Below are 27587 nucleotides of genomic sequence, written 5' to 3' on the forward strand. Positions count from 1 at the left end.
AGGGATTCCATTCTTATCTGGGCTACATTAGAACACAGTAAGGATTGCCAAAAAACAAAGTAAATACACGCCCATCAGGAATGAGTCAATCCTGCAGGTAGCGCGGCAGGGAATGAGCACTGTACTGTTGCTATAGGGTGAGTGAGGAGGGGAACAATGCACTACGCTGACATGATCGGAATCTCGGCAGAGTTTAATCTAGCATGTGTATGAGGATTTAGTACATTAGCAGTTGTATAACTCATTCACCTGCATACGTCTACAGTCAGTACTTTTTATTAATTGACACCAGGCTGGCAGGATTACATATGTTCTTTAACTATCAATTTTCTAGAAGGACCCTTTCCCCAATACCACACTGTCAGTGTCATAGTCAACCCCCGCAAAGTCAGTTTCAGCATGTGCACTCATCAAGTCAGTGTTACCAAGCATGCCCCCATTCCTGTCTGCTGCCAGTGTGGCCAAGGGCGCCCGCATCCCCGGTTGCTAACATTGTCACCAAACATCCTACATTCTGTATTAGTGGCACAGAGCACTGCCTCAGCATGGCACACCACAGTTGCTATCAGTGTCTAACTCACTCAGCTACTTTTTCATTCATCCCGGCTGGAAATTTTGGGAACACCACTTGAGTATATAGCAGTGTGCAAAAGGATTACTTCCTAATAAGTACCTTCATTCCTACACTTTCTAAAGCCTTTGACAAATGACATTAAAAGTCATGTTGAATGTGTACCTGGAGTTCCTAGCAAATTATTATCTCTCATAAGGCGGTAATCCTCTTCATTCAAATTATTCACAAACTGATAGAAAGCTTCTTCTCTGTCCAGCCGGTCCATCTGACTCTGGCGTTGAGAATCTGATTGTTCAGCACTTGCTTTCCCAGAAGAGTCACTACTCTCCATGTTGATGGATAGATGCAAAAGGTGAACCTGTCTAACTGGCAAAGAAACTATGTCAATACACAAAGTACAGAAACCATGGCAAACAGTTGATGAGGGCAGCAAACAACGTACAGTGAAGTTCATACAAAGTGATTCAACCATCTGTTACAAAATATTGCAAAGTCTGTAGCTTAAAGTGTAACTAAGCCTATCAGGGAGTCAGTAGTGTGCTAGCATAAATGTTCACAGAGATCCTTCAAGATTCTTTTCACACTGCTGATAGCCACTGGCTTCTGTACAAAGAGTGTGCTTATGACTATTTCTGGACATTGCTCCATTCAATCTAATGCAGAGTAGATTGGGGACCGAAGTATATATATCTCTCTACACAGTAGACAGCAGCTGCCAGCAGCATGGTAGAGAGCTATCAGGAGACCTGCAGGCATTCAGATTGCCATGTATGAGGGGAGTGTATATACTACAGCCTCCACAACTGATTTTCTTCTGCCTAGAGGTTTATATTTTAAAGCAAAATTAATGTTTCCTAACAAGGTGCAAAGACACCTCCCACGTTAGAGCAATTTTTTTTTACTAGTAGTATCAACTTTTTCAGTGTAATAGTTGTGGTTGAACCTGAACTTGCAGCTTGGGTAGCCCAAAATTATCAATAAAGATGGCTTCAGGCGTCTACTCCAAGGTGGCCCTCCGATGCCCATTCCCGACTCTGTGATGGGACATGCTGGGAAATACTGCTCAATTGCCACTGTTATGTACAGCTAAAGGGGCAGCATATTGTGTCTGCCTCACTCCACAGAGCTGACTAGTTTGCACAGTGTTGGCGTCAAGGCTGCTGTCTGAAACTATCTGTAAAAAGATTTTGGATGATGACCGTTTAAAGTTTGTACTTCTAAGAATATTTGCCTGTAGCGATCAGTACAAGCACAAAGTTTGCACATCCATATCACTTTGCTACAGCTGGGTGGGTTAAGGAGACCAATGCACTCATTTGTCGCTGTAGTTATAAGATCCAGTATGCTAGATCTTTTAACAATGTCACAGGCAACTATACACGTTAGATTCTCAGCTGAGTTGGATCTAAAATGCCCACCATGGCAGTTCCTCTAGGGTGTGCATTTCGCTGGCCGTACACCATTCAATATTTAGCCCAACACTCAAACGAGGCAAACATTTTTTTTGTTTACCTCCAGAGCACATTGACACCACAGACAGTCTTGTGATCGAAATTCGCGGTTCTATGGCGACATCACATGCAATGTCAACTGTAAAAGTCAAAGTCCGATCAGCGCCTAGGTCGAGAAGTGTATGGATGGCTTTATTCTCTTGGTGAGGCAGTAGAGCAAGACAGACAAGAGCTTGAACTACAGAGTGTGTGGAGAGGAAGGCAAAGTCTGGTCACTCAGGCATGTTCTAGATGAGTGTTCTGGTCATCAGTCATTCAAGTTTGCCCATTGTCCTGAATGGTCAAATATTTTCTAATTATTATACATTAAAGTAGCAGATTAAATGACAAATGCCACCACTATATTTTGTAGCTTGCTTTTTTTTTCCACATGATTTGAGTTCAGCTTTAAATTACCGTGACTCATAGCAGATCCAGGTGGCGAAGGACAGCAAGGGACTGATTAGCCTGAAGGGGGCAGGAGGAAGCCCCAGGTATGTATAAACCTTTTCTTTTCATCAGTCTCAGGTACCCTTTAATTCGTAGTCACCAAAGCAAATTTTAACAACATATCAAATATTTTGATTTCCTGAGCAAAGGGAGTGCATACATTTGCATAAATCAGCATCAACACAGAATTATTTCCATCTCATTGACCATCTCTATTAGTGACACAGCTACACATCAGGCTTTATTCTTACAGCATAGATGTTATTTAGTGTGTATGTAAGAGATTCCTGTGTACACATCATATATACAGTGACAATCAGATATGTGTATCTGACTTCAAAAATATGGGGACTGCTTTATTGAAGCAGCACAAGTGTATATATATTTATATATAGTTATATACGCGTTATATACGCGTTCCCCTGTTTGCTATAGATGCCGGCGACGATCGCACTAGAGGGACACATGCGCCCTCTAGTGGTGTTTCATGTAGCTACCACTCTGGTAGCTTTACATGAAACAAAAAAATAAATAAAAAAAAATAAAAAAATTTCTGCCCATTAAAAAAAAAAAAAAAATCAACCGCCAGGAGGGTTAAGGTGCGTATCCACCAGGGCTCTCAGAGCAATTATTGGGTACCTGGAGTCAGTAAAAAAAATACACTGACTCTGACTCCTAATGAATGTAAACTGTAATTCAAATAGAAAATATGATAAAATGTTCTATTTCTCAGAGAACAGTCAGCGCAGTCCGGCCACATGCCGCTCCCAGAGCCAGGCGCATTCTGCACATGCGCAATAGTGCTGCGCAGGTGTAGTACGCTCCCAGTGACAGAATGTGTGCATGCGCACTACGCCCGAATGGCTCAAGTACCTGGACCCATGGCAAAAGATCGAGGTGGCGGAGGACAGCGAGGGACTGATTAGCCTGAAGGGGGTTGGAGGAAGCCCCATGTATGTATAAAACTTTACTTTCATCTGTCTCAGGTTTACTTTGTTACACAATAGTATTATACTCTAGATATGCACTCCCCACAGAGCTGCAGGGAATCCACTGAGAATGTTGTGCACATTGAACACAAAGGTGTTGTCTATCACCCATAAACCTGGCTCAGAGTGTGCATGAAGAATGTAATAGAGGAAGAATCCCCTCATTCCCCTGCAGAGTACCTGCACATCACTCGTACACGCGCCCACAGTTACACTGCCTAGGGCCTGATAGATGTTCTTTGTTCCGGTCTGTACCTTTTACAAGTACTCTTACCAAGGACTGGTTTTAGTCTATGACTAGAAGTATTAGAGGAGGAAGATCAGCCGGCTAGCCAGGTAACTGGTATTGTTTAAAAGGGAATAAATATGGCAGCCTCCATATCCCTCTCATTTCAGTGGTATTTTAAAATTCCTAAGCGTTGGTAGTTAAGAGATGCAATTCATGTTACATACTTTAAAAACAAAATTGTAATATGCAAATTAGGAGTTTGAGTCCTAATCTGAGAAGTCAGTATTTTTGTACTGGCTCTACAGACCTGGGTATCCACATCCAATTTTGATTGGCCAATGATTGCCTACAGCCCTACACCATCTGTTCCTAGTATTCAAAATCTTTTGGCCTTCATACTACAAGGAGGTGGTGAAATTGGCAAATCAAAATTGGACATGTTTATGCAACCCAATTTTGATTGGAGCTGAATTTGAATTCCATTAAAGTGCTGGAGGCAAAACAAAAGGAATGGTTAAATAGATACCCAAACAAAAACTCAAATGATGGCAAAATAAGGCTTTCTGCAGTTTCTCCTTGAATGACGGGGTGATCAGGCTGAACTTGAGGGTGACCTAATTTGAACACCAACACTACTGTGTAGGTCCCGCTGGGTGTTCAAAGAGCGCGCTGTAATTACAGCGCAGGAGATCTGGGCGCAGCCTGCGCCACCATAGACCTTAATAGGAATTACGGCTGTAGTGGTGCTCAGTGAGTAACTTCAGCGCCGTCAGAAGACTGAGCTGAAGTTACTTATAAAACACTGTAATTCGGTCTCCAGCAATAGCTGGAAGCAGAGTTACATCATTCCCTACCATCCATGTGGACCTAGAGGGGGAATAGTAATTAACGCCGTCGTGAACTTGTGCAGCAGTATAAGCCGTAACGGCTGTATCCTGCGCCCAAGTTTCCCGGCGGCGAATAGGTATGCGTTCAAAGGGTCTGTCTGCTCCACAAACTTATCCAGACCTATACTTAAAGAACACCCGAGGTGAAAATAAACTAATGAAAAACAATTGTACCTATCCGCCGCCTCCTAAAAATGATTTCTTTTAAGATATTCCAGTTTTATAGTTAAAATTTACTTTTTAAGTTTTTGGTGTTTTTGCTCAATGACACATACATTGAAGTATGCTAGAGCTAAAATCTATTAACTATTGACCCTTTTTTTTTATCTCTTTCCTGCCCTCAGAAGCCATTTTCTGGTAGGAAAATGTTTTATAGTTGTAATTTCTTATCAGTGAGGGTCACACTGTAGTCTGACCCAGTCCTGACTCAGATAGGAACTGCCACTTGCATACCTGATGTTTAACTCTTTCAGGCAGAGAAAGAAAAGGAACACAGCCTAGTTATTTGTGTGTTAGGCACTGTATATACAATTATATCTCATTTCACCTCGGGTATCCTTTAAAGTGTACCAGAGCTCAGGAAACTAAAAAGATTTATACATACCCGGGGCTTCCTCCAGCCCCATACGCTCCGATCTCTCCTACGCCACCGTCCTCAGTCTTGTGCAGCGCCGGTATCGGGTACCCGCACTTCCATCAATCAGAGTTAGTCTGGTAAATGATTTCTCCTGATTTTTACATATCCTGAACAACTCCTCTTGATAAAATCAAAACATTATTTGACTTTTGTTTAATCTTTGCAGATAATGAATGCTAGTAAGAAATGGAATAAATCCATAATGCCCGTAGGGCTTAGCTATAGATTTTAGACTCCGAGTTGTGTTTTGAGATACCGTACACTGAGGAGTCAAAGGATCTTTGTAGCCCTATTCTGTACAGCGGCGAGAATGGTGCCTGCTTTTAAAGGGAACCTTACCTGAAAAATAAAATTTCACTTACCTGGGGCTTCTCCCAGCTTTCTGCAGACGTCATGTGCCCGCACCATCTCAAACCAATCCTCCAGTCTCCCCACAGGCAGCTAGTTTCGATATCAGTCGCAGGCCAGTGTGCCTGCGTGGCTCTAGTCGTACTCGGTCGCGCTCCCACCGCTGTGGACAGGCGCAGTATGCGTGCTACGCGTACGTATCTATGCGTACTGAGCCTGCGCAGGACGGCCACAGCAGCGGTTGTGCGTTCGAGTATGCGCACGACCAGAGCCGCTTAGGGGCACTGCCAAAATCAAAACTGGCTGCCTGCGGGGAACCGGAGGATCGGTTTGAGACGGTGTGGGCACAGGACGTCTGCAGGGGGCTGGGGGAAGCCCCAGGTACGTGAAACTTTGTTTTCCCTTTTTCAGTTAAAGTTCCCTTCAAATTACGCGCTACACTGTAAAAAGCACTGTGTAAGAGTTAGGAAGAGTTGCAGAAATTGCAGTATTGTTGGACTCTTTAGATAATTGTGGAAAAAAAACGTGTTTTGAAGACCGAGAAGTGGGACCGATTGAGATGCTGTAGCGTGACCTCAAGAAAGCGATTTTCACCAGACATCCCAAGAATATTGCTGAACTGAAACAGTTCTGTAAAGAGGAATGGTCAAGAATTACTTCTGACCATTGTGCATGTCTGATTTGCAACTACAGCAAACGTTTGGTAGAAGTTGTTGCTGCCAAAGGAGGTTCAACCAGTTTTTAAATCCAAGGGATCGCATGGTTTTTCCACCTGTACTGAGAATGTTTATATGGTGCGTTCGCAGAGAGGGGAGCTGAAAACCATCAAAAAAATACACTCCTGTTTAAATACAAGTACCCGCATACTGATCTGTCACTCCTATGTGTGTCCTCACGTGCTTATTTTCCCCCAATCTGTAGCCTCTGTCCCCCCGTGCTTGTCTCCCGATCTGTTTCCTCTGAGTCCAGTGTGTCCTATGTCCCACTATGCCCACACTAACATACTACCTCCAGAAAGCTGCCTCCGCCGTCCTCACTCCTGGCAAGTTGAATATGATATGCAGAGTGCTGCGCACGTTGAAGCCAATGGTCTCAAGGGTGGGACCCATGGCTCATTACTGGAGCCAATCACAGCACTCACTGAATAGCAGTAAACACTTTACACTGATTTTAAATTGATTTCAGCATCTGTGGAGCTACGCATTGCCTGCCGGGTCCACCAGGTGTCCCCCATCCCGGGCCCTGCAGAGTGTAGGCAGTGCAGCTTACACACCTGTCGACCAGTGTGCCGGTCTCCTCCCCATAGTCGGTGGTGCTCCTCCCTGTCTCTTTGCTCCCGGGACATCTGTGTCAAATGCTAGAGACCGAAACAGAGGCACTGTGGACACTAGCACCCTGGGAAAGAAGAGAGAGAGGAGCATCCAGGCAGTGGAAGACACCGGACGCATAAGCTCCACTGCCAATCAAATGCAGCTACTGCCGCACTCCTGACCCACCACTGATCTATATCGGGTCTAATTATCCTTAGCGCGAACCATCTAGGCGCAGGGTGAAGCCGCAAAATGACTGACTCTGCTACTGCACAAACTCCGGACCTGTGCTGATTACTATTCCCCCTCCAAGTTGGAGCTTTGCTGTCCAAAATATTTTTGTTTTGTGTCGCCCAGCCGAAATAAGCTGGTTTGTCTATATCTTTTGTCCAGTCGGATTGATTTCCCAGACGACACATGAGTCTCATCGCACCCCGAACGCTAGATCCTAATGGAAAAAAAAAAAACTAGCCCTTTTTGCATATAATATAATATATAATTTATATTTATTGGAGTCTGATTTACAACACACCATTCCGCCAGAAAAAGCCTAGCCTACACAAGCATTCTACCGAAACTGTCACTTGAGATGATCAGGAGCAACTGTTTCAGTGAACAATCAGGGCTGTGGAGTCGGAGCAATGTTGGGTACCTGGAGTCTGAGTTGAAGTCAGTGGTTTTATAAACTGAGTCGGGTGATTTTTATCCCAAACCGATCGCCCTGGTAAGTATTGGACTAAGGAGTCGGAGCAATTTTGGATACCTGGATTTAGAGTCGGTGGTTTCATAAACTGAGGAGACGGGAGTCTGAGTTGGAGTCGGACGATTTTTGTACCGACTCCAGAGCCCTGGGAACAATTACCCTGGGTATGCTTGTAACTTAACTGTCAGCTCTAACATCCAGGAGTCAATATTCCTGTTCAAATATACAAACCACTCAATCAAATGATCGGATAGTCACAAAAATGGAGGCAAATGTACCTGCCGGCCGGAATGTATGCCTAGTGTATTGAAAGTTATTGATCCTTCCCTGACCAGACTTAATCTGAAAGGGATCGTTCTTTTGGGAACATCTGGTGTCCATCTATAAGTGTGACGGCACATTTAGTTGCATTAAACAAAAAACTGTTCTAGATAATTTTAAGTGCCACTGCCGAGCGTTTACAGGATTTTCCAGATGCACAATAACTAATTAAGTGACTGGAGATACGGGAAAATCATGCCCGGTTACTAGTATGCACCGCAGCAAGCACTTCTAATCACCCTACCCACCACAATTCCACAAGAGCTGAAAAGCATGTTTCTACAGCAATACTCTTAAAATTGATGCCTGTGCCAATATGTAAAGGTTGTTTTTGGTGACAAAAGCCCTTAAAGAGAACCTGCGATGAGAAGCGTTATACTTACCTGTCACCTGCAATAGTGCCTGAAAGACTGATCCGAGTCGGGCTTCATTGCGCATGTCCCTGGGAGTGTTCTGTGCCTGCGCAATCACAGAATGCTCCCATCCACCGTGAAAGTGCGTTGAAGCGCACATCGGTCACTACTGTGGATAACAGGAGCCACCCGGGGAGACTGTGAAGGACAAGCGGCCTCAAGGGGGATAAGGAAATCCCAGGTAAGTATGGTACCTGAGACGCTTCTCGTCTCAGGTACACTTTAAAATGAATCCGAGGAGAAAATAATCTCAGATTATCTATCCCTGTACTCCTTAAAATGACTACCAGTTAGGGCTCTTTCACACTACAGGCTGTGATAAAAAGGCTAAAACGCTGCGTTTTGGCTGCAGGCGTTTTTAAGGCGTTTAACGCCAACACATTACTATCAATTGTAAAGAAAAAAGCTCCTGGGAGCGTTGAAACGCAACGCTCCAAAACAATGCGTTAGATGTGAAAGGTAAAATGAAAGTCTATGGACTTTCATTTTCCCTTAGAAAACGCCAACTTCGTCTGTAGCGTTAAAACGCCAAAAAAGCCCTCTGGTGTGAAAGGGCCCTAAGTATCCCAAGGTTTTATTTTAGATTTAAACATTTACAAAGTAGATAAAATGTTTTGCTGTCTCAAATCAGTGGGAGCCTGTTAAAGTGTAACTGTTGGACATTAAATCAATTCTTTATTTTTATCTAGTAAACAAGTAATAGGGATGCTAACCAGGCAATCCGAAAGTTAAAATCACTATTACTTTTCTCGTTGATAACTGATCATTCCCCAGTCTACCCGACTCTTATTTGGTACACAAAAAGTTGCTGGGTTGTCCTTTTTTGCTTCTCTATTTTACCTCAGACTTAACTACTGCAGCCTGATTGGCTGAAGCCTCTTTCCCTCCTGTTTTCCCCTCCCACACCTCTGTTCCTTTCCGACTGGCCAATATTTCTCATGCTGAGGCAATGCACTTTCTATAGTGGAAGGCGGGCAAATCAGCAAGAGAAAGGGCAGGAAATGACATCAGGATTGGCTTCAAAATAGCCACACTTAAAATAAGAAATGCTAAGAAGGATTTTCTCTTTTTTTTTTTACAGAAGAAAAAAAAATATACTAAAATTAAAATGTGGACAGTGCAATACATATGTTATGTAAGCAGCACAAGTATTTATCCATTGTGAGATAGTATGGCTGACAGCTCCTCTAACCTTCCCAGAATTAGAAACCAGTCAATAATTCATGTATTTTATCTTTCCCTGCCCTCAGAAGTTATATTCAGGCAGAAAACTTATGGCTGTAATTTGCTTATCAGTGATGTTTACTATATTCCCAACAAGGCACCACCAAGACAGAAGCTGTCACTTCCATGCCTAGAAATTAACTCGTTACAGGCAACAAAACCAAGTAAAATAGCCTGGTTATTATGTTTTGTACTGTACATACACGTTTATCTCTGTCCCATATCACCTCGGGTACACTTTATGGGCATGATGTACATTTGTTCAAGGCTGTGTAAATGACTACTATGTAGCTGTCACCTACAGTAAACGTTGCCACACACACACCATACAGTATTTAATTTTAAATATCTTCTCAATTCAAGAATTGCAAGCAATTTTTGAGGCTGATTGAAACATTTAAAAAATCTGACCAAAGTAATAAACGTTCAATTTTTCCATCAATTGTGGAGGAAAAAAAATGATTGAAAACTCAAAAATGGCTTGGGTCTGTATAAAGAAATTCTTCATACAAATTGATCAGAAAAATCCAACACTCCAGATTTTTCATCGACTAAAAACGGGAAATTCTATCCGATTTCTCAAACAAATGAAAAAAATCTTTCAATTTTTCTGCACAACCGACAGCTTTTATCTAATTGATATAAAATTGGATCATTTTACTGTATGGTGTGTGTGTGGCCACCTTAAAGGTGGGTACACACGTCAGATAAAAGTCTTTGGAAAATGAAAGATCACAGACCAATTTTACCCCCTTTCATGTAGTATGAGAACCATACTCTACACAGTCTATTCTATGGAACTGAACTCCCCATCAGATAAAAAGCTTTGCAAGATGCTGCACACAAAGACCGCTGTACACATACAACAGATCAGTATCTGCAAAAGATCTGTTCCTGATGGCTGATTGGCAGATGAATGTCCATTAAACAAGGTGTGTATGGGATCTGCAGATATCATAGACTATGAATGCATTTTGCAGGAATGGATCTTTTGCAGGAACAGATCTTTTGCAGATACTGATCTGTTGAATGTGTACAGCATCTTTGTGTGCAGCATCTTGCAAAGATTTTTATCTGATGGGGAGTTCGGCTCCATAGAATAGACTGTGTAGAGTATGGCTCTCATACTACATGAAAGGGGGTAAAATTGGTCTGTGATCTTTCATTTTCCAAAGACTTTTATCTGACGTGTGTACGCACCTTAAGTGTCAGATGGTTTAGGTCGCTTACTGACAGGTTTTGAACTAGACCATCCCCTCATGGGGGATTCTTAGGGTTTTGTTTACTTTAAAAAGCACTTGCTCTGTCCAACTGCCAGAATAGCGTGCAAGCAAGTAGGCTAGTCGCTAGACATCTTTGTACAGATGTATCCCAGAGGGCTTTTAAATAAAAAAAATTAAGGCAATAAAGGAAAGCTTTAGGTTCCCACATGAGAAGGACTAATATAAAACGTGTTAAAAAGGTCAGGGTGCTAGTCTACTTTAGTGAGGAAAAGCTCATAAAGGAACTTGCGCTAAAGTGATTAGGTGGACGGAACCCACTCAAACTGCCAGGTTTGGTTGCCATACACCAGATTTGGCACGATAGACCATCTGATTTGGTAATTATCAAATTGTAAGCAAATCGGTCCTGCCCAAGCATGCCCAAAAGACGATTCAACCAATATCAGCACAAATGTTGATTGAATGTTTTGATGAGGCATGCTGGGAAATTTCAGGCAGACAGTTGATTGGGTGTGTGGCGGAACCCACGTGCTGTTCCCCCAAATGTAAATGTGCCCCCCTGTGCATTTATACTTTACCTGTTCACTGTCGCCCATCCATCTTCCACTTCCTTGAATCGCACCTCACTCACTGCTGGTGTATCGCAAATGGCGCATGTGACACCCCGCCGCCGACACACACACACACACACACACACACACACACACACACACACACACACACACACACACACACACACACACACACACACACACACACACACACACACACACACACACACACACACACGTAGCGAGTGAGGCAAGAATGGAAGAAGCAGAAGATGGATAGACACCGGGGTGGGTGACAGCGGACAGGTAAAGAATAATTTCACGGACAGTAGGGTGGATTTACATTAGAGGAGCAGCGACTGAGGCGGCAGATGTGGCACCATGAAGCCAATGCCTGAGAGATTTCATGCTAAAATAGATTGAAAATATCAGTCTGTGGTGTACGGGCAGCAAACAGATTTCTCTCTGAACAGATTCAGAGAGAGATCTGTCTCTAGGTCGAATCGGCCCATACATCACTAGATGTACGAGCACCTTTAGGCACTGTAGAGGGGGGAGGTTAGTGTTATGCATAGAGCAGGAAAATTAGCGTGTATGCAGCTAATAGAAGAGTTGTGGAAGAATGACAGGCACCGCGACAGGACAGGTTATGTATAAACACACAGCGCATTTACACAAAAAAATACACACATTGCGGGAACAGCGCCATGAGTGTTGTCGCTTGTCCCAGATATTGCTCGCAGTTACAGCAAGTCGGCCCATCTTGCAGCATGTCTGACCGATTAATGCAACCAATTTCGGCCCAAAATTGGTCACATTGTTGATGGGGCATGCACTTAGCGGCTGATTCCTTTTATAACATTCGATTCGGATGATCGATAGGCCTCCAAGTCGCCTGATATATGGCCGCCTTTACCAATATTCCTGATCACTCACGTGAAGCTTTATTTCCCTGCAAATCCGGTAAAAATGTATATTAAAGAGAACCCGAGGTGGGTTTAAGAATATTATCCGCATACAGAGGCTGGATCTGCCTATACAGCCCAGCCTCTGTTGCTATCCCAAACCCCCCTAAGCTCCCCCTGCACTCTGCAATCCCTCCATTAATCACAGCCACGCTGCTGACAAAAAGCTTGTCAGAGCTGGCTGTGTTTATCTCTATAGTGTCAGTCTGCTGCTCTCCCCGCCTCCTGCAGAACTCCATTCCCCGCCTGCATCCCTTCCCTCCCTGCTGATTGGAGGGAAGGGATGGGGGGCAGGGACCGGAGCTATGCAGGAGGTGGGGGAGCAGCTGAGACTGACACTACAGATGTAAACACAGCCTCACAGCACGGCTGTGATTTATGAGGGATTGCAGAGTGCAGGGGGACCTTAGTGGGGTTTGGGATAGCAACAGAGGCTGGGCTGTATAGGCAGATCCAGCCTCTGTATGCAGATAACATTCTTTAAACACACCTCGGGTTCTCTTTAAGGCACATTCACAAATTACATCCATAGTAGCGGCAAGCTTGGCCAATCCCCCGAGCTTTCATGCTGAAATTGATCGGGAATCGCCTCCGAAACTAAGTGTATGGCTACTTTAAAGGGGTTCTCCAGAACCTGTCAAAAAGCTAAAACTGACACTTACCTGGTGCTTCTATCAGCCCCCTGCAGCTGTAATGTCCCGCGCCGCCCCCCTCCGATGCTCCGTTCCTCGCCACCTGTAATCTGCTAATTATTCGTCTAACTAGACAAACAGAACTGCAGCTGCGCTCATCGGGAGCTTACTGCGCACACGCAGTACAAAGTTTTTTTGTACTGTGCCTGTGCAGTAAGCTCCCGCTGACATGTGCGGCCACGGCCTTGCAGTTCTATTTGTCTAGTTAGACGAATAATTAGCAGATTACCGGCGGAGGGGAACAGAGCATCGGAGGACAGCGCGGGAAATTAAAGCTGCACGGGCCTATAGAAGCCACAAAGTGTCAGTTTTAGCTTTTTGACAGGTACTGGAGAACCCATTTAAGAGTAGCTACTGAAATTTTAGTTTTGGGAATACACACGCACTTCTTCCGCCAATGACGGGTCGGTCAGACCCTTCCGCCGGGTGGACTTTCACGCAACAGTAGCACGTGTGTATGCGCTGTCGGTAGACTGATAAGGCCGTTTCTGAACGATCCTTTGCGGATCGTTCAGAAAAGGCCTTAGCAGTCTGCCGACAGGACATACACACGTGCTACTGTCGGCTGAACGTCCGCCCAGCGGGAGGGTCCGTCGGACACGTCGTTGGCGTAAGTAGTGCGTGTGTACGCACCTTTAAAGGACCCAACTTATTACTTTATAAAAGGAAAAATATATGTTAACCTCCATATTCCTCTTACTAGAGGTGTGCCCTAATTCTCCCCCTCTCTCTGAACCCTACATGACAGGGGTTGATTAGAAGCAAAGTCAAACCTCTGGCGTTCTAAAAGCTATTTTATAAAACTTTTAAATGGAAGGGAAAACAAGTGCTACACAGCTTTAACATGGAGGAACAACTGGTAAAGTAAAGGTTATAAGCATTGATATTACAATTGCTTCCCTGCATACCAAGCTAGTTTTAATTGGATATTGAATCAAATCTCCATCACAAATGTGTTTACCCATTATATCTGAATATCTGACTAGTTAAGATTTAAATCTGCCCTCTCTTTCCATGGTCTGACGGTTTCTGAATTTATGATTGAAATCTATGATGTGCATAGGAAGTCATGCGTGTGTTATACCTGGTGTTTGTGAGAATGAAACATTTTCCAACATCAAACTGTCATATGTACTATGCTGATTTACAAAGAAAACAGAATGACAATGCTTTGGGAACAAGAATACTTCTGAAATAAGGATATGCAGTACACTACAGCATTATCTCTCTAAAGCAGTCTCATTCCCACCAATGCAGTTACAAATACCATGGCTAGAAATGACCACTGGCAGCTAAGCGAGACAGGAACAAGTAGAGTAGGAGATAGATATATTCATATATTCAAAACTGAGTCCAAAGGCTGGTCCACACGATACAATTTCCTGTCAGAACAAGGGCTTGAATGGATAATTTTCAGTATGTTTGTTTTCATCCCAATCAACAACAGGACGCATTTTGTGCAGTAGTGATCTGAAAATCGATCCCGTTCTTGGTGAGTAGCAGATCAGGCATGCCGGAAACGATCAATTCGCCCGACCTGATGGAAAATTGCATCATGTGTAGCAGGCGTAACTCCATACACAAAATAAGGGAAATCATCAGAGCAAATAAAAACAACACTTAAGTCAGACACAGAGAAATAAAATGGCAATATGCTTTCACAGGTTTGATTAACCTTACAAAACTCGGACAGTTTATTCTACCTTTTCCAAACAAACTATGAGTTCGTCTGTTTTAATAAATGTATTTATTAAATTATATTCAGCACTGACCTAACCAGTAACAAATTGCCTTCCGTTATAAAAATTCCTTTAGTTGCAATTAAACACTTTGCTTAATAACATGAGTGGCATAGAGGGGAGTGGGGGAGCAGTGATTTCAGCATTGTTTTGCCTGGCATAGCTATACATCTAATATGACATGACAGAGAATGGCTATTCCATGCACCCAACTGAACTGCCCACATTATGCTAGATACAGAGGATTCCATTTCCTGTCCATTGACGGGAATCAGACAATTAATTCCAACATGACCGATCTGTTTCTGATCAATAAAGGGGTAAATTTTGCAAAGATATCGGGAAATAGATCGCTTTATCAATATCAATTGGGAGCAGTGTGGACACTTACATTACATCTTCCTGTCAGATTACCCATTGATCAAACAGGAAATTGAACCATGTGTACCCAGAATTTGGCTACAATATATCTTCCTCAGATCTAAACTAGAAACATGTACAAGTCCTAACTTGCTGCCCAACTTTTATATTTCAGAAACTTACTGCCCAACATTCATATTTAAAGAAACGTTAGAATTGTATTATGAATTCTATATTACATACTTCCTGCATACCAGATGACGTCACAACTTCCAACAGAGGTGATGTCACTATTAAATGAAACAGTCTGTTGTCTGGAAAACAAACTGCAGCCATTTTCGAGACAAGTCAGATTCTGCTGTCTAATGTCAAGAGGCAGAGCATAGTATGGATGGTGTTTCCATAACAGCAAACGTTCGGGATATACAATGACATGGCTCTGTGTATATATACTACATAGCATTTCCCATATACTATAATATTAATATACATATATTAAATACGTAAAGCTGAACATTCTACGTGACTCTCCCCCCTACTGGCTGGTCGGGGAGGCCTGAGATGAGGCAGCATTCTCTCCCCCTCCCCCCGGTTATGTAAGGCTCGGCCCGCCCGGCACATACACGCAGGAGGAGACGTGATTTAGCACATGTCGGTAATCCTCTCTCCTAACACGGCTCCAGCCGCTCCGATGGCCAAACCCGCAAGATCGGGCCTAATCTTATACAAATAAGCCTCGGTCTCTCGTATTTTTCACCCCGGAACTCTGCTCTCCACCGCGGCCCCATTGTGCCGCCCCATCCCCTTCCAAAACAATGGTCTCCGCCACAGCGCCAGCCCGCTCCACCAGCTACACACCGTGACGAGAGTCCGCGGGCTCCGCTGTACGCTCTTTTCCGGCTCCTACGCCCAGAGATCGCTTCACTCCGCCATCTTCTCCATTGTTACGAAGGCAGCCCGGAAGTGAGCAGGGAAGGCGGTGCTTGGAACTCAGCAGAATGGCCGAATAGCGCGATAGTACTCGTGTTTACCGCGCTGACTATACGTCACTCCATCACCACACTGGCGCCATGTTACGTAGGGACACAGAAGCGCCACACTTACCTGTGCAGCAGTCCATTCGAGCTAACGCCACCTAGTGGAAAAATAGGTTTGCAGCCTGGTTGTGTAGAGAAGAGCTGCTGTAAACGGGCTTTCCCGAGGGTCTGTTGACTGTGGGGCATATTTACCAACGCAACTATGACAGTTTTTCCTTCCAGTTTCTTACCTGTTTAAAGGACCACTCCAGCTTAAAAAAAGTAAGCAGTTAGGCCTTATTCACATTGCGCTCCGTTCGCGTGTCCGTCCACGTTTGAAGTTTTTTGACGCAATTTTTATTCCCGATTTCTGACGTTTACCTGATCGCTATTTTTTTCATGAACTGCTTTTCTTTTTTTGCAGAGCAAATGCGTTTTTTCACTTCCTGACATCAGTCTCATAGAGAATAATGGCGCAAGCGCTTTCAGGGACATATTGAAAAATCGCCAGCACTTAAAAAAATGCGAAAAACGCCTCTAGTGTGAACAAGCCCTTAAAGTAATTGGGAATCGAAAAAAAAAAGCCAGATACTTACTTAAGTAGAGTGACCAGATTTGTGTGGGTCCAACCTGGGTCAGGGGGGGGGGGGGGGGGGGGGAGGAGGGGGTAGGGGTGGGAGTGCGCATCATGGGTGTGCAGAAACTGTGTGATGCTATTTAATAGTATACCGTAACCCCAAAGCAGCAAACATAGCCAACTATGACCATTAAATAATAAATGCAGCAGCAGTTACCCCAGACACCAGAAAATAAACGCAATGGGCAACATGTCAGCAGATAATAAACGCAATGGGCAACATGTCAGCATAAAATAAACGCAATGTGGGCAACATGTCAGCACAAAATAAACGCAATGTGAGCAACATTTCAGCACAAAATAAACGCAATGTGGGCAACATGTCAGCACAAAATAAACGCAATGGGCAACATGTCAGCACAAAATAAACGCAATGTGGGCAACATGTCAGCAGAAAATAAACGCAATGGGCAAAATGTCAGCAGAAAATAAACACAATGTGGGCAACATGTCAGCACAAAATAAACGCAATGTGAGCAACATGTCAGCACCAAATTAACGCAATGGGCTCAATTCTCAAAGACTTCCCGCATGCGGTAAAGTACATGCGGGAAGTTTGCGACCAAAATACCGTCAAGTTGACATTCTCAAAATGTTCCGCATGTACCGTAAAAGTGCGGGATTCATGCGGAAAATTTTCCGCAAAAGTCGGTATTTTCCGCAATAAAAAGTTAATTCTCAAAAATGTTCAGGCGCATCATTTCGTCGTTATTTACCGATTTTTTATCACCTACAAGTAGTAGGTGATATATTCCGCATCCCATTGACTTTAATGAAGTCTGGAGGCTTAAGGGCTGTGCTTGCTGGACTTTAATTTTTTTTTTAAACACTTTTTCATGCGACCTTTTTACCGCATGATTCCCGCATGAATAATAGCTGTTTCCGCATATTTTTTCCTGCATGCGGAAAACATGCGGAAAATATTAGTGAATGTGGAAAAAATGCGGGGTTTACCGCTGGCCAAAAAATATAGCGGTAAAATTTTGCGGAAATTTTTGCTCTTTGAGAATAGAGCCCAATGTGGGCAACATGTCAGCACAAAATAAACGCAATGTGGGCAACATGTCAGCACAAAATAAACGCAATGGGCAACATGTCAAGCACAAAATAAATGCAATGTGGGCAAACATGTCAGTACAAAATAAACGCAATATGGGCAACATGTCAGCACAAAATAAACGCAATGTGGGCAACATGACAGCACAAAATAAACGCAATGGGCAACATTTCAGCACAAAATAAACGCAATGTGGGCAACATGACAGCACAAAATAAACGCAATGCGGGCAGCATGTCAGTACAAAATAAACGCAATGCGGGCAACATGACAGCACAAAATAATCGCAATGCGGGCAACATTTAAGTACAAAATAAACGCAATGCTTGCAACATGTCAGTACAAAATAAACGCATTGTGGGCAACATGACAGCACAACATAAACGCAATTTGGGCAGCATTTCACCTGGAAAAAAAAAGCATTTACTCACCTGACAGAAGTCTCCTCTCGCTCCTGGTCGGCCTCTGGCACGCTGCTCCTGGGACGATCTTCCTCCTCTTGCAGTCTCCCGCTCTGACAGACAGAGCAGGGCTACGGCAAGATGGCGCCCGAAGCCCTGTACTGGAGACACAAATAGTCTCCAGTACAGGGCTTCGGCAGCCATCTTGCCGTAGCCCTGCTCTGCCTGGCGGAGACTGCAGGCTGGAGCGGGGCTGCGGGATATGAACGGGCGCAGCGTCTATCAGACGCTGCAGCCAGTTCATGCGATCGTACGGTGGCCAGCGTCCCGAGGCCGGGACGTCCCGCGGCTAAAAGCGGGACGTTTCCCGGGACCTCATGCAGCCTGGGACAGCGGACCCCGAAGGCGGGACGCGTCCAGGGCAATGCGGGACGTATGGTCACCGTAACTTAAGGAGAGGGAAGGTTCTGGGTCCTAATGAGCCTTCCTTTTCCAGTCCCCGTTACAGCGCTGGCTCCCCCGTAGCAGCATTTAACCAATTTGGGCAAATGCTTTTGTCTCCGCCTCTGAAAGGAGGCTTCGGAAGTGTCTTCAGGAGCCCGAGTGCTCCTGAAGACGGGCCGCTCCATACTACTCACACAGTCCATCTTCTCATGGGGGATTCTCATCATCTCATGGGGAATTCTCATGGTTTTCTTTTCAGAAGCATTTCCTTAAAGGCAGTTTAACTGCCAAAACAGTAAGATACCAGCCAGGTTCCCTATTCACTTGCACACTACACTAGTTTGGCAGGTAGACGTGGCAACTGTCATTCAGGAAATGCTTTTGAAATCAAAGAAAACTCTGAGAATCCCCCATGAGGAGATGGACTAGTCCAAAACCTGTTGGTTCTGTCAGATTTTAACTGCTTACTTTTTTACGCTGGAGTGGTTCTTTAATCACAATTGTAATCTGCATTTGAACTAGTTTTGCATGAATTTTTAGAAGAGTACTCGTGGAACAGTGCATAGCCAGTGCCAGATCTGTCATAGAAATAAGAAATGGTTCAAGTGGATCCGAGATAAACTTTTACTCATTGCATAATTGTGTTCCTTTCATATAGTTTATAGGGCATTCCTCAAGCCAAATACTTTTTTTGTTTTGTTTTAATATTCTAATTCCCTATAAACGAAACAAGCCTCACCCACAGCTTTTTACAGTGCCTTGGCACTGTAGCATGGGCTTATGGGAGCTCAGTCTGGGCAGGAGGAGGAGGAGGTTACTAGCCAGAGATTTCAGAGGCAGAGGGGAGGAGGAGAGTGGACTGAATTTACACACAGGCAAGCTGATAGCATCTCCTGCCCTCAGCCTGTGACAATGTGACAAACAGAACATGGCTGCCCTCATTGTATCACAGGAATAAATAATCATAAAATGTTGAAGCTGTTTGCAGCTAAATATGCTGTGTAAACTATCTAAACTTTAGATAAGATATATAGACAAGTTACTATAGTTAACTTTTCATCTCGGATCCGCTTTCATATCACTTCTAAAACCAGTGCAAATTTGTAACTTTGAATCAAATTGGAAAAGTCTCTTTCACACCGCTTCTTTGTAAAGCCCAGCCAGCAGCTACACTGTGAGATAGAAAAGACACATTGACTTCAATTCATAAAGGGTTGTGCAATTAAAAAATCAGGTCGTTAAAATACCACGTTCGGTATTTTAGACTTTTGTTTGCTAATTCAGAAAACAATTTCACAGGTGCGGTAAAAGTTTGATAATTTACCGAAGCCCATTGGCAAAAACCTGTTCGTTGACAGCAGAAGTGTGTGGGGTTGTCTCTGTGTTGTTCCATGCTGTTCCATGGAGTGAGTGCAATACAATAGTAAGAGGCATCCCGACATCCCTTTAGAATGTACATGTTTTAGATTAGGTTCACACTTGTTTAAAAAACGTATCTGTGGCTCTGTTTTGGGGCCCGGACCAAAACCGCAGCCACGGATACTAATGTTAAAAATAGTAGCAGTCTTGACTCCCTTTCAAAACGGATCCGTGTGCATTCCAGGGGAGCCGTTTTGAAAAACTGAACGGACAGTCCGGATTAGCAGAATTTTCACGGACCCCGGATACACGGTGGGGTAGTGAAAATCAATGCAAAAACGGACCTCCCTCTATAGGCTGGCATCTTTGGACACAGAAACGGATCCGTTTTCTGTGTCCCAGCCCTGTCTAAGCGTGGGGAGGGGGCCACCATGCTGGAGGGGGTAGCAGCCAGCGCGGGGAGAGGGGTAGTCCCCTCCCTCACCTGGGTCCCCTGTCCCCGCTTCCCTTCCAGCTATTTGCGTAAATGTTGTTAATGTAATTTATGCAGGGAGCGGGGAAGCTTACCTTCCTTCCTTCCTTCCTCCGCTCGCCGTGTGACTTCCTGCAATGCCGCCCTCTGAAGAATAGAGTGCGGCATTGCAGGAAGTCAACCTGCGAGCAGTGGAAAGCAAGGCAGGAAGGTAAGCTTCTACCGCTCCCTGCATACATTACAATAACAACATTTGCGCAAATAGCTGAAGGGGGAGCAGGGACGAGGGACCCAGGTGAGGGAGGGGGACAACCCCGCCGCCTGCTGCTCCCCCCGTCCTGGCTGCTTCCCCTCCAGTTTCCCTCCTCCCGGCCAGGGCTGGGCATACGTTTCCACGGATTGGAAACCTATGCTGCAAAAATGCCATTATGCGGAAAACCAGGGGGTTGAGGGCCTGAATTAAAAAAAAAAATGGATCCGTTTTAAACGGATCCAATCTGCAAGTGAACAAGTGTGGGCCTAGCCTTATACTGCCTCTGCTCGCTCTGAATCTGTCTATTAGTCTTGCCACAGCTTAGATGAACTCCAAGAGACATTACACATGCCATGCTTAGGTTATTTTCCCACTAGTTCCTCCGCATCTTCAAACAGGAACCTTCCTCCGCATCTTTAAACAAGGGTTGAAGGGCCGCAGGGGAAACCTCTTTTGTTCCGTTCTCTCTGCTCCACTGCCTGGGGGGTAGAAAAGCTTGTTCCTCCTGAGAAGCCTTTGCAACCTATCAACATCTCATCAGCAGGACTTGCAGGAGACAGGCGCTGTTTCTATTGGCTCTTTGCTACTGTCATTCATATCTCTCTCTGCTTATGCTGCTGTGAGTCATGGCTCTGCACAGTCTCCGCACTGTCTCTGCACTGTTTACGCCACATCAGAGCTGCCGGTAATGTTTCTGGGCTTTACTGCATGTTCTAGTCTTTATGAATTGACATTTACTGATGTGTTGAGGTATTTACCGCACAAGTCGGTAATTTATCTCTTTCCATGAGGCTTTCCAGCCTTTATGAATTGACATTTTCCTAAGTGCTCGGTTAAGTCAGCTGTTTTCTGCATTACCAAATGCGGTAATGCTTCATGAATCAAGGCATTCTCTTATGAAGCTGGAGTATGCAGATTGATTGACATCCTTCAGTCCACCCTACCCTGAAAAGTGCACTGACTGATATTTTACCATTAAAATACTATTGTGAGTCCACTTTTTCTGTGCTAAGGCTGCCACAGTATCAGGACCAGATTTGCACTGTTTACCATCCAAGGCCGGATATTACCAGCCACCCTCAAAATAACAACAGCGCCCCCACATATTTCTCCTTTACCCCACACAAATCAGATTTTTGTTGATTCGCGTGAAAGATAGACCTCCTACACAACGTTCCCTGGTTGCTGCACTGCCCAGGTGCATATACATAGCTGTTTAATTTACCGTCTGTCTGTGTGTCGCTTGTGTCCTCCTAATACCGCACCGCTCCTGGCCGCTAAGACTTCCCTGAACCAATCAAAGTGCCCTTAAAGTGGATCCGAGGTAAACTTTTACTCATTGCATAATTGTGTTCCTTTCATATAGTTTATAGGGCATTCCTCAAGCCAAATACTTTTTTTTGTTTTAATACTCTAATTCCCTATACACTAAACAGGCCTCACCCACAGCTTCTCCAGAGTGCCTTGGCACTCTGAGCCTTAGTAGCAAGAGCTTATGGGAGCTCAGTCTAGGCAGGAGGAGGAGGCGGTTATTAGCCAGAGATTTCAGAGGCAGAGGGGAGTGAAGTTTTCACAGGCTGAAAGCTGGAGATACAGATCAGCTTGCCTATGTGCAATGTGCCAACAGAACATGGCCGCTCTCATTGTATCACAGGAATAAATAATCATAGACTGTCGAAGCTGTTTGCAGCTAGATCTAAACTTTAGATAAGATATATAGACAAGTTACTTGTTATAGTTAGTTTTTCATCTCTGATCTGCTTTAACCACTTGACGACCAGTCTGTTTTTTGCTGTACTGGGCTGACCAGGCTCAGCTGCTTCTCTGGAGGCTGTCATTATGTATTAATTTGGGGACGTTACATTGATTATATTTTTATTATTTGGACAGGCACACGTGAGTTGTTTGATTCTTTTTTCTCTCAGTTACAACAAGCTTCCTCCTCCCTCAAATTTACTGCCAATATAAGTGACACTTCTATACCATTTTTAGATGTAAACGTCTCCATGGTGGACGGCTCTTGAGTTGTGATTTATATAGTAAACCCACGGACCGCAACATGTTGCTGGATTTCCGTAGTTTCCATCCTAAGAGACTTTGTGAATCTCTTCCGAAGTCCCAACTCATGAGGGTCAAATGAATTGTTAGTGATCCCAATACCGCATATTGCAGGTTGGAAACAATGTCCAAAAAAATTGTAGATAGGGGATATCCCCCCAATCTGGTGCGCCGTTTTAGGAAGGAGGTATCAGGGATGAGGAGGAGTTCTCTCCTGTCTCCAAGGGTGAGTCGTCGCTCTACAGAGGGTAGTGACAGGATGGTTCTTGCAACATCCTTTAATACACTGTCTAATCAAATTGCCTCCTTGATAAAGAAACATTGGTATGTTTTGTCGGCCCTTAAGGTGGCCACACACGATACAATAAAATGATCTGATTTTACGGCAATTCGATAAAAACGATCGGATCTTCCAAAAAAATTGAAAGCTTTTTATTTCATCCGATCGGATTTCCCATTTTCTTCTATTTTAATTGATCCGGAATGCCAGATATTTTTCTTCAATCTTTCTAAAGATTGTATGGTGTGTGTTGGATTGTCAATTTATTAATATACGCACCCTAGCAATTTTGTCAGAGTTCCCAATCATTTTTATCATAATTGAGGAAAGATTGAACATAGGTGTGTGGCACATTGGTCATATTTTTGAAATGTTACAATCAGTCAGAAAAATGTATTGCAATGCTTAAATTGAACAGATATTTAAAAAATTGTATGGTGTGTGGCCACCTTTAGTAAGGAGATCCCAGCCTTCAGTCAACCACCAATGATAGCATATAAAAGAGCCAGATCAATTCGTGATATGGTGGTGAAGGCTGATATTGGTCCTTTTATGACTAGATCACATAGTCGGTTGGCTCCATTGCGAGTAGGTACCTTTCCGTGTCTTCATTGTGTTAATTGCCAATATGTGATTAATGGCAAGGAATTTAACCACCCTATGAGAGGTACACCTATCAAGCTACGCCATCACGCGACGTGTGATTCGAATTTCGTGGTCTACGGTTTAACGTGCTCATGTGGTAAATTTTATGTAGGAGAAACTACTCGTCCGGTCAAGGAACGCATCGGTAAACATCGTTCATACATTAAAGCGGTATTGTCACCACAAAAATCAAATTTCAACAGCAACTGGTCTGAGTGTTTAGTTAAATGGCGATTCTTATCCTGTATTCAAAATTTTAAAAAAGTTGTCTGCAGTTATTGTTTTTGACTGGACCTTTATTTCGCCAACCCCGGCGCCTAGCACGCTGTGGGCTCTCCTATCTATAATATATTCAATACTTTCCCCTCCTTCTAACCCACTCACCCCTCCCCTGCTTCCCCACCCACATCGCTCCTCTTCCCTGGTTGGCTGACACCGCATGTGACGTCTAAACTAGACGCCACAGGTGTCAGTCACAGCCACCGTGGGACTGGGAAGAGGAACTTACAGAAGCTGCTGTCGCCGGAGGAAGTTTCAGTAGCCGCCGCCGCCGCCTGGAGGAGGAAGCTGCCTGGAGAGGACACCCCTGCCTCCGGAGCCTCACATCACCGCCGCTGCCCAGAGGGAACCCACCGAGGAGACACCGCCACTGCCTGGGGGAGGAAGCTGCCTGGAGAGGACACCCCTGCCGCCCAGTGCCCCACATCACCGCCGCTGCCCAGACGGAACCCACCGAAGAGACACCGCTGCTGCCTGGGGGAGGAAGCCGCCTGGAGAGGACACCCCTGCTGCCAGGAGCTTCACATCACCGCCGCTGCCCAGAGGGAACCCACCGAGGAGACACCACCGCTGCCTGGGGGAGGAAGCCGCCTGGAGGAGGAAGCTGCCTGCAGAGGATACCCCTGCCGCCGGAGCCTCACATCACCGCTGCTGCCTCGAGTTAACCCACACACTGAGGAGACACCGTGCCGCCCAGAGTCCCACATCACCGCCGCTGCCACGCTGAGGGAACCCACCGAGGAGGACACCCATCAAGGAGGACACCCGTGCCGCTGCCACCCACCATATCGCCGCAAGAAGAGGACCACCAACGCCACCTCAGGAGACAGTTTCCCCGCTCCCATCAGGACAGGTAACTAAACTTGCCGCCTAATGGGCATCTTGCGGAGCCCCCAAATTGTCCCCCTGCCTACATAATGGGCACATATACACCCTGACTACATATACTGGGCACATATACCCCCTGACTACATATACTTGGCACATATACCCCTGGCAATATATATTGGGGCACATATACCACTGGCTACATATACTGGGTACATATACCTCTGGCTATATATACTGACACCATATACTGGGCACATATACCTCTGGCTATATATACTGGGGCACATATACCCCTTGACTACATATACTGGGCACATATACCCCTTGACTACATATACTGGGCACATATACCCCTTGACTACATATACTGGGCACATATACCCCCTGACTACATATACTGGGCACATATACCCCTGGCTATATATACTGGGCACATATACCCCCTGACTACATATACTGGGCACATATACCCCCTGACTACATATACTGGGCACATATACCCCCTGACTACATATACTTGGCACATATACCCCTGGCTATATACACTGGGGCACATATACCCCTGGCTACATATACTGGGCACATATACCCCTCGACTACATATACTGGGCACATATACCCCTTGACTACATATACTGGGCACGTATACCCCCTGACTACATATATTGTGCACATATACCCCTGGCTATATATACTGGGCACATATACCCCCTGACTACATATACTTGGCACATATACCCCTGGCTATATATACTGGACACCTTTACCTCTGGCTACATATACTGGGGACTACTAAACCCCTAAATACATATACTTGGCACATATACCCCCTAAATACATATACTGGGCACATATACCCCTGGCTATATATACTGGGCACATATACCCCCTGACTACATATACTGGGCACATATACCCCCGGACTACATATACTTGGCACATATACCCCTGGCTATATACACTGGGGCACATATACCCCTTGACTACATATACTGGGCACATATACCCCTTAACTACATATACTGGGCACATATACCCCTGGCTATATATACTGGGCACATATACCCCTTGACTACATATACTGGGCACATATACCCCTGGCTATATATACTGGGCACATATACCCCCTGACTACATATACTTTGCACATATACCCCTGGCTATATATACTGGACACCTATACCTCTGGCTACATATACTGGGGACTACTAAACCCCTAAATACATATACTTGGCACATATACCCCTGGCTATATATACTGGGCACATATACCCCTGGCTATATATACTGGGCACATATACCCCTGGCTATATATACTGGGCACATATGCCCCTGCCTACATATACTTGGCACATATACCCCTAGCTATATATACTGGGGCACATATACCCCTGCCTACATATATATATACTGGGCACATATACCCCCTGACTACATATACTGGTCACATATACCACCTGACTACATATACTAGGGCCCCCTGACTACATATACTGGGCACATATACCCCTTGACTACATATACTGGGCACATATACCCCCTGACTACATATACTGGGCACATATACCCCTGGCTATATATACTGGGCACATATACCCCCTGACTACATATACTGGGCACATATACCCCCTGACTACATATACTGGGCACATATACCCCCTGACTACATATACTTGGCACATATACCCCTGGCTATATACACTGGGGCACATATACCCCTGGCTACATATACTGGGCACATATACCCCTCGACTACATATACTGGGCACATATACCCCTTGACTACATATACTGGGCACGTATACCCCCTGACTACATATATTGTGCACATATACCCCTGGCTATATATACTGGGCACATATACCCCCTGACTACATATACTTGGCACATATACCCCTGGCTATATATACTGGACACCTTTACCTCTGGCTACATATACTGGGGACTACTAAACCCCTAAATACATATACTTGGCACATATACCCCCTAAATACATATACTGGGCACATATACCCCTGGCTATATATACTGGGCACATATACCCCCTGACTACATATACTGGGCACATATACCCCCGGACTACATATACTTGGCACATATACCCCTGGCTATATACACTGGGGCACATATACCCCTTGACTACATATATTGGGCACATATACCCCTTAACTACATATACTGGGCACATATACCCCTGGCTATATATACTGGGCACATATACCCCTTGACTACATATACTGGGCACATATACCCCTGGCTATATATACTGGGCACATATACCCCCTGACTACATATACTTTGCACATATACCCCTGGCTATATATACTGGACACCTATACCTCTGGCTACATATACTGGGGACTACTAAACCCCTAAATACATATACTTGGCACATATACCCCTGGCTATATATACTGGGCACATATACCCCTGGCTATATATACTGGGCACATATACCCCTGGCTATATATACTGGGCACATATGCCCCTGCCTACATATACTTGGCACATATACCCCTAGCTATATATACTGGGGCACATATACCCCTGCCTACATATATATATACTGGGCACATATACCCCCTGACTACATATACTGGTCACATATACCACCTGACTACATATACTGGGGCCCCCTGACTACATATACTGGGCACATATACCCCCTGACTACATATACTGGGCACATATACCCCTGGCTATATATACTGGGGCACATATACCCCTTGACTATATATACTGGGGCACAT

At 44.6% G+C, this 27587-nt stretch overlaps 1 protein-coding gene across 2 annotated transcripts in view; it reads right to left on the reverse strand.

Annotated features, from left to right (window-relative positions):
* Positions 1-16083, reverse strand: part of RLIM (ring finger protein, LIM domain interacting) — a 34466-nt gene extending 18383 nt beyond the window's left edge. The window contains exons 1-2 of one of the 2 annotated variants that reach the window (XM_068247578.1): positions 15964-16083; positions 737-940 (exon numbers count right to left, since the gene is read on the reverse strand). In XM_068247578.1, the coding sequence (XP_068103679.1) occupies positions 737-905 (169 nt within the window). In that variant the 5' untranslated portion in view covers positions 906-940; positions 15964-16083. The remainder of the gene's footprint in view (positions 1-736; positions 941-15963) is intronic. The other variant, XM_068247577.1, reaches the window with a different exon arrangement.
* Positions 16084-27587: the final 11504 nt, after the last annotated feature.

The sequence above is a fragment of the Hyperolius riggenbachi genome, chromosome 8, assembly GCF_040937935.1.
Source record: "Hyperolius riggenbachi isolate aHypRig1 chromosome 8, aHypRig1.pri, whole genome shotgun sequence".
NCBI lineage: Eukaryota > Metazoa > Chordata > Amphibia > Anura > Hyperoliidae > Hyperolius > Hyperolius riggenbachi.